Source organism: Chenopodium quinoa, unplaced genomic scaffold (genome assembly GCF_001683475.1).
Source record: "Chenopodium quinoa cultivar QQ74 unplaced genomic scaffold, ASM168347v1, whole genome shotgun sequence".
Classification (NCBI taxonomy): domain Eukaryota; kingdom Viridiplantae; phylum Streptophyta; class Magnoliopsida; order Caryophyllales; family Amaranthaceae; genus Chenopodium; species Chenopodium quinoa.
In genome coordinates this window covers 1,964,527-1,973,096 of record NW_018745540.1, presented here as the reverse complement: position 1 = coordinate 1,973,096, position 8,570 = coordinate 1,964,527, and the positions used below count along the sequence as shown (strand labels likewise).

The window sequence follows — 8,570 nt, the reverse complement described above, 5'->3', positions numbered from 1 at the left end:
ACTCCAGCAGCCCTGCCATGCACCTAGCACTACGGCAGCACGCATGTCCCACTGCCACACAACAGCCCCTCAAGGCACACCCCTGTGCGCACCATAGGTAGCCACATGTGGGCTGCTAGGCAGCCCGGCTAGCCTTGGTGGCGCTTGGGTGTTTTTGCCTTGATTTGCGTGCCATTTCTCGGGATTTTAATCCCGATTTACGTGTGACATAAAATTAATCTAAATTTATTTTAGAATTAATTTAAGGGCAAAAATGAAAATAAAATAAGTCCAACTTAATTAAATTCAATTTTAACGATGCACAAGCCTAAATTATCCAAAAATTCATTTTTGAAATAATTTAGGTCTTCCTTTATGCTTAAAATTGAAATAGCTTGTCCATAATTAATTTAGCCAATATGCAAATTAATAATGGATTTCACAAATGGGAGTTGGAAAAATAAATTAACCATCTAATGATAAAAAAAAAAAATTCCAACTTTCATACTTGTGTAAAATACCAAGATTACATCTTCCAATATGAAGATTAATCAAAATTTTACTCACAAGTATTTGAACTTCATGGATTTTAATCAACCAAAAATGAAAAATCCAAACTTAGTTCAATATGGAATTTAGGGTTAGAGTTCCAATCATTTAAACCTTTAAAGATTAGAACTTTAACATACTTGGGAACTTAAAATTACACATTCACATCAAACATTCACACATTGATGCAATTTATTTGCATAATTGTGAAAAAACAAGTTTGAGCGAAAAATAGCATATCAACTCAAGCACTAATTAAAACTCCATAATTATGCTTAAGGATAATTAAAATAGCAGTAGATTAGGGAGCAATAATGCATTTAATCTAACCTTGTAATGCTTGCATTAATCAAGGCTTAAAAAGATTTAAAATTTTCGTTGAAAAACGAAAAAAACCCCAAAAACTTGGGTTTCTGGTTCGAATTTGGCTTCTGGACAGCTCTCGAAGTGGGTTGAATCTGTTTCAGAATGTCTATTCCACCCAAAAATCACTATTTTGAGCCAAAATCAGGGTTCGACAGCCAAATCGATAAAAAATACGAGTTTTAAAATTAATTAAAACGAGTTTCTAATCTAATTAGAAAAGCAAAACCAGAATTTAAATCTTACTTTTAAACACCTTAATTAATCAATAATTGCAAAACTTAAAAGGAGCGTGACTCCGACACCGCTGTTGGGTTTCGTAGTGACCGTCACTGGACGGAAAGAAATCTGCCAAGACCCGCCCCCATAATAAATGCAATTAACAAGCAAAACATAATTAAAACATAATTAAGGATAAAAGATTATACCTTTGACGCGTGCTTCGCTCAACTATGAGCTCTTACTTGAACCCCGAAAACACGAGGTCTCCAACGGGATCGTACCCTCGAACCCGACCTGAGCGTCCTAAGTCTCAAAGGTTAGTCGAGACCCGGACAAATAAAACTATGAGTTTTAAGAATCAAGGTTTACTCAAATCAAGAGTTGCCTTTTAATTCCACTCAAGGATGTTTATTCCTAATACCCATGCCTATGGTATTTATAGGGAAATGGACCCTTGATTTCCAATGTCCCACCAATGTGGGAGAGTTGGTAAATTCAACAATTTATTTAATTCCAAATTAAATAAATATTTAAATCAATCACAACGCGACAAGTGGCACAATTACATGCTAATGAGTGACGCCCAAGGTTAGGTAGGGGGGACCATAGCCTTGCTCCCCAAGGCTTTGCTTGGTCCTCACAACCACACACAAACCGGTTTCAAGGAGGGCTGTGCTGGCTGCCAGCTAGCGCTGCAAGCTAGCACCAGCCAGCAGCCTTACATCCCCAGCCAGGCAGTGCGTGCTGCTGCTGGGCGATGCTTGGCACTGGTGCGTGCTAGTGTTAGGCGCTGGTGCGTGCTAGTGCTAGGCACTGCTAGCACGTTATGCTGATGCTGGCCCTATCACTCCCACGCATTGCCTCACAAATACTCGCATGCTACGCACAACCATGCCAGCCAGCCCCTCACGCAAGCAAGGCCTAGCATGCGTGCTGCTAGCGAGCCACGCATGCTGGGCGATGGTGCACGCGCACACGCACACACGTACGTGCCTAGCACTGCGATGGTGTTGTGCGTGGTGCTGGGGCTGCGATGGCGCCTAGGCACTCATGCCTCGCCTAGCACACCATGGTGCGCCTAGTACACACATGGTGCGCCTAAGCTTGCGATGAGCTAGCCTAGCCTAGCTACGGCTATGCTCGTACTTGTCGCTTGTGATTTTGCGACGCTCGGTTTCGACGCCCTAGGCTTGATATCCGACGTCTGTATTCGTAAAACTCCGTCGACTCATTAAATCCTTCGGATTAATTCGTCGTCTCGGATCGGTTGTTCGATTGGGTTCGACCCGAATGGTTCAGTTAAGATTAAGTTGTAATATTAATTATACCTTAATATTAATGATCGGAAGCGGCCTCCACCTAGGCATTCCGATCACTTGACCTTACTAAAGAATTAGCTCTGTAATAATTCTAAACCCTCTATCAGAATGATACACTTGTTGGAAGGACACCATTCCTTTCAGAAAGACCATTTGAGTCTATCGTATGCCTTCTCAAAATCAATTTTGATAGCTATATATATTTTAACTCCTTGTTTCTGGCGCATTGTGTGAATAACCTCTTGCATTATAACAATTTTATCTGTGATTTGCCGCCCCAGAACGAAACTTGCTTGAGTATTAGAGATCAAAACAGGAAGTACGGGCTTTAACCGATTGATTATCACCTTGGTTATGATTTTATAAGCAACATTACATAAATCAATCAGGCGAAATTCGGAAGCTAACTCAGGGTGATCCACCTTCGGTATTAAAGCAATAAAGGTGTCATTAAGGTTACTAGGAAAACCTTTTCCTTCCAAAACAGGAAGAATTGTATCATAGACAGTGTCTACAATGAGCTCCCAATTTTTCTTGTAGAAAAGTGCTTGAAACCCATTTGGTCCGGCAGCTTTGAGGGCTGCCATCACTTTAACCACAAGATCGATCACTAATTTTGAGTAATACTTTGTCAACGAGGTCCAATCCCTCGAAGATAATTTTGGGAATATATCATATGGGACATCAAAACTATCAGGCTCACCTTCTTCCGTGAAAAGAGTGGTAAAATAGTCCTCTATATGATCCTTAATTTCGGATATTTCATGCTGCCCTTCATTGTCTTTCAAGGCCGCTTCTTTATTTTTCCAACGTCTCACAATAGTACTTAGATGAAAGAATGTAGTGTTTCCATTCCTATTTTTTAACCACTCAGTCCGGGATTTTTGATACTACATTGTTTCCATCCTCTCAAGTATCTTATCAAGACCTCTTCTTAACTTTGATTCAAGTTTGATCAAGCCACAGTCCATACGAGTAGCTAGAATTTTCTGTATTCCACCTATTCTAGCCAATAACACCCTTTTATGTTTATAAATGTTACCAAAAGTATCACGATTCTAGTTTTGAAGTTTACTAGAAAGGTTTGAGAGAGCAGGCATGAGAGAAATATTTTTATCCCAAGACTTATTAACAAAGTCAAGAAAGTTCTCATGTGACATCCAAGCAGCCTGAAAGCGAAAAGGGCGATGAATAGAGTGTAGCGGAGCAAAATCGTTTGGAGATATAAAGATTGGACAGTGATCAGAATGAATTGCAGTAAGATGTTTCATTGATGCCTTTTCAAATCTTACTGCCCACCGAAGCATTACAGAGAGTTCGATCAAGACGAGTTTCTGGAATCCGGCCCTTGCCCATGTATTAGCCGCGCCAGAAAATTCAACTTCAATTAAATTCAACTCATTCACCCAATCATTGAACAAAGCAGACCTACGAGTGGTTCACTAATGGAAAAAATGCTATTAGCGGCACCTTATTAGCAACTGGCGTTAAATATGTTAGTTACTAAAACACTAATTACAACTGGCCAAAATAATATTAGTTGCAAATAATATGTTATTAGCTACTGCCATATTTATATGCGTTGCTAATAATTGGTGTGTAAAAGTAAAATTTTATATTAGCAACTAGCCTAATAAATGCCAGCTGCAAATATTATTCCATTTACAACTGACATAGATAGGCCCGTTGCTAATAACAATTTAATTAATAATAGAACATTTATTCGCAACAGACATTGAGAGGCCCGCTACTAAAACAAGTCGATTGGAAATTCTATATTATTGACCATCTCTCTCGTTGGATTAAAAAAACATAAAGGAATGCCTTGCAGCTTCTCCATTTTCGCTCCAACCTCCCCCATTTTTGCAACCTGCCTTCTCCATCCTCGAGAACCCGCCTTCCATTGAAGCCTCACTATGAATCCTTTCCTCTCCTATCCGATGGAGCAATATTCTGAATCCTCTCCTTTCTTGAAGTCGTACTTTGAATTCTCCATTGAAGCCGTATTCATAATTCTCCATTGAAGCCGTACATTAAATTCTCCCTTAAAACGACTTCTGAGCCTTTTGTTCTCCATTGAATCAGCTTTATTCTCAGGTACATTGTTGTTTTTTTTTTCTCTCTCTTAAATCATCATCGACTATCAATTCACAATCTAGGGTTTGCTTTTAATTTTATTTTCATAATTTTTAATTTTAGGTAATGATTTGTAATTGATTTGTTTAAGTTTTTAATTTCACTATAAACGATTTGTTTCGATTTTTAATTCATTGTGGCAGTAGGATTTAATTAGTGTTTAGAATGATGTGCCCATTTTGCTCAATTTTCACTGCACCGCACTCTTTCTCCATCTCCTCTCCATTGAAGCAGCTTCCGAGCTTTGTGTTGTCCATTGTATTTGCTTCTCAAGTAAATTGCTATTTTGTTTTTTTGTTCATCATCGACTATCAATTCCAACTTTTTAGGGTTTGCTATAATTTAAATTTGCATTATTGTTAAATTATACACATATCAGGTATAAAAATGACCTTTTTTTTCTCCTCTTTAGGAATCTAGTTTCATTTGTTCTATTGCATCTGTTTTTCTTTTATGAGCAAGTTGAAATAAGTTGTTTCCGGATGTTAAATGATATTTTTGTCCTCAAATCACTTAAAAGATACATTCCAGTAACTTTGCCCAATGCTTAGACTCCTAGGTTTGTCACGAGTCACACTGTGCTCTTGGAGTATATAATATGATGGCTATAAAGGTGATCTTGTATTTGTTTGCCAATTATTTGAAATTTGTAGCTAGCTAGAGATTGATCTAGGTATGATGAGTTTTTTGCCGGGGTCAGCCAGTGAAGAACCCATATGCAAGCACAGATGCTTGAATGACATGCTGACATTGACATATCACATATGTTGTGCATCTCCTATTGCTCAACTTACCGAGCACCAGAACTGATATTCGGGGCTACAGAATGTGCATCATCAATTGAAATCTGGTGTGCTGGTTGTATTCTTGCAGAACTTCTTTGTGGGCAGGTTGGTCTTTTGGTAGATTATGAAGTGTATACTTGCTGCTTCTTGCTTCCATGATCCTCTTCTTGTTTATCCTTATTTTCTATTTCCTTGTCACATAACAGCCATTTTTCCTTGGTGAGAATGCAGTGGATAAACTAGCGGAGAATATCAAGGTCAGAATCTAGCATTCATGTGTAAAATTGCCACGAACTCAAGTAATGCAATAATTACAAAATTAATTGACTCTGTCCTTAAATTTTCTGATTTATTTATTTATTTATTTTTTTTTTTTTTTGGTGTTATTATTGCTATTAACTTAAGTTTCTGATTTTGCTGATGTATCAGTTTGTTGGGTATGAATTTAGCTTCAACGCTCCCCAAGACAACAAGTTCTTTGCTCAATGATCAAAATCAATATTATTATTTCAGTTTTACAATTCATTCTTTCTTAATTTTACAGATCTGGTTATTTGATTCTTCTTCTGATATAAGCTAGGGTTCCTTTTCTTATTATGCAGAGTGCTCTACAATTCCCCACGCCAACCGCCTTCGCTAGTTCCTGAAGGCTTTGAAGAAGGCGGTTCCCCTAGGGGTTATGTTTCTGACAATGGTCATTTTATTAATTCTGACTCTGCTGTTGTAAGTATTTTCATTTCTTTTTCTCTTTTTGTTCTCATTATTTCTTGCCTTGTTATTAATAATAGGTCTCTTACTTCAAATTCCAGGCATCAAGAATTAACAGTAACAGTATCCAATGTGGCTTTTCCTATTATGATCAGAGTAGAAGTGTGCTTGAGAATGTGGTTTACATTTTAACTGTACTTGTTTTTCTAAATGGAATCATCATGACACACATACAAAATGAGATTACATTTCTTCATCCTTCCAAGCATATGCTATTTGATACTTTTAGGAGAAGGCTAGTCATTTGGATTCTTTTGCATTATACCAATATATACTTTAGTTGGATCTTCTACTAGTCATCAGTCAGAGGGTTGTGCTTTTCTGGTTGAGAAACAGTGAGTTTAGTATCTTATTTTGATATCGGCCTTGTATGATATTTATGCATTCTCTAATAGAAGAAATTTAAACAATTTTTGCTTAGTGAAAGAAATGTCGTCTTTTTACATACTTTTATTAAGTGAACTTTAGTTGGAGTTGGATCAAGGTTTTATTGATGTCGCGTATATGAGCACCATGTTTAGTTGACTAGTTTTTTGGCAATTACCCTGATCATGTATAATAGTTTAGGCGTGGAATAGACGGTGTAATTGTGTTTGCATTAATCTTTCTAATATGATAAAATCTCAAGGTGTATCATTGTTATTGAGCTCAACTTTGTCTGAGAGACATACTTTCCTGTTCCAACAGTTTCTTAGGACTGATGTATTCTTTGATCTAAACTTGTTCTCAACAAAATCCATGTCACTTGCATTTGGCCTTTTAATCTTACATTCTAAGATATGTAGCTGTTGACCTTGGATTTTTTATTGTTTGAAGAAATATTTGCTCTTTTAATCCACATGTTGTGCTGTTGGATTTCATAGTAAAATTCAGTGTGTATTTCTCTCATTAAAACTTGAACCTTGAGCACTCAAGTTCATTCTCGTCAGATTTTGGTACTTTTTTTGTTCAATTTTACTTATGTTTAAAGGAATTTCTAATCAATTTTTGTTTATTGTACTTTTATGTTTAGCAGGAAAATCCATGGCTAATGTAGTCGATTTGAGTCGTTGCTTCTCATAAATGTTGTTGCTCCGGGGCGATATTGCTGTTTTTTTTTTTTTTTTTTTTTTTTTTTTTTTTTTGTTGTTGTTGTTGTGTAGATTGGTAGCCATGTAATTTTTAAAAATTTGTATTTAATGTATACAGTAAAACTATAAGGGGTGTACAAAAATTGGCCCGGACCTGAAACCGGACCTGAACCGACCTGAACCGGACCGGACCTGACCCGGACCTGTTGATTCAGGTCCGGTCCCGGTTCTTAAAAATCCAGGTTCCCGGTCCCGGTCCGGACCCGGTCAAACCCGGGGTTTTCAGGTGCGGACCTGAAACCCGGGAAAATCGTAATTAAAAAAAAAAAAAAAAAAAAAAAAAAAAAAAAAAAAAAAAAACAAGAAAATATCTGATTCTCTCAGCCTCCCTCAATCTCTTTCATATTTTTAAGTTCTAACCCTAACTCCCTAAGCCCAAACTGATTCTCTCAGCCTCCCTCAATCTCAACTTCTCAACGCGGCTGTCCGGCTGTCCCAACTCGCTCCGGCCACCGCCCACTGCCGACACCTCCCTCATTCTCTCAGGCGATGCACACCGATAATATCTGGTAAGTATTTGCTTATAATTTTGGTATTTTTAATTCGAAATAATAAATTAAGTGTGAGAATTTATATGTTTATTCTTGTTTCAAATTTTCAATTGCTTTTAATGATTGTTTGATGTTTGCATGTTGAATTTCTTATTTTTAGTTCATCTCTTTCGAATTTCTGTTTTTTTTTTTTGGTTTTTTTGAGTTTAGGGTTCATAAGAATTAAGAAGTTTAGGGTTTAGGGTTCAAGTGCGAAATTTAGTTCGAAATTTTGTGTTTATTATGATTATTAAGATTAATTTAGTGCGAAAATTTGTGTGGTAGGGTGGGTTGGGATGGGGTTATGGTGGGGTTACGGTGGTACGGTTCTGGTGTGTGGGGGTTAAGGGTTAAGGGGTGGCAGTGGGGTGGGTTGGGGTGGTGAGCTGGGGTTTTTGGGATGGCTGGATGGAAAATTGTGAATGTTGATGGGGTTGTCGGGAGTGGAGATGGGGTTTTCGTGGTGGCTGGTAGGGTCATCGAGAGTGGAGATGGGTTTTCGGGGTGGCTGGGTGGTGTTTTGGATTGGAGGGGGTTTTGGAGTGGTTGAGTGAGGTTATTCCGGCGGGAATGGAATTTGTGGGGTGGATTCCATGGTTGGAGTGTCAGGGAAGGCGGCTAGGGGTGGGGCTGCCAATGAAGCTGGTTGTGTTGTATTGTGTGGGCAGTGGTGGATCTGGGTAGGGTAAGGGTTAGGGATGGGGCTGTTTTAATTTTGCTACGTTGTTAGGTGTTCTCATCTAAAGATGAAAACTCGAGGGTTAAGAAATGGCTAGATGAGTATTGTTT

At 38.1% G+C, this 8,570-nt stretch overlaps 1 protein-coding gene across 3 annotated transcripts; it reads left to right on the top strand.

Moving 5' to 3' along the window:
- The first annotated feature begins 4,218 nt into the window (after positions 1 to 4,218).
- On the top strand, positions 4,219 to 7,379 carry LOC110716063 (shaggy-related protein kinase eta-like). 3 transcript variants are annotated; one of them, XM_021894700.1, is made up of 6 exons: positions 4,219 to 4,529; positions 5,222 to 5,458; positions 5,560 to 5,610; positions 5,783 to 5,790; positions 5,956 to 6,076; positions 7,137 to 7,379. In XM_021894700.1, exons 2-6 carry the CDS (start codon positions 5,333 to 5,335, stop codon positions 7,155 to 7,157), a joined length of 327 nt encoding a protein of 108 aa, XP_021750392.1. In that variant the 5' UTR covers positions 4,219 to 4,529; positions 5,222 to 5,332; the 3' UTR covers positions 7,158 to 7,379. The 3 variants fall into 3 exon arrangements, with proteins under 3 accessions (XP_021750392.1, XP_021750390.1, XP_021750391.1); XM_021894698.1 differs by having other exon boundaries at positions 5,956 to 7,379; XM_021894699.1 differs by lacking the exon at positions 4,219 to 4,529 and having other exon boundaries at positions 4,594 to 5,458; positions 5,956 to 7,379.
- Positions 7,380 to 8,570: the final 1,191 nt, after the last annotated feature.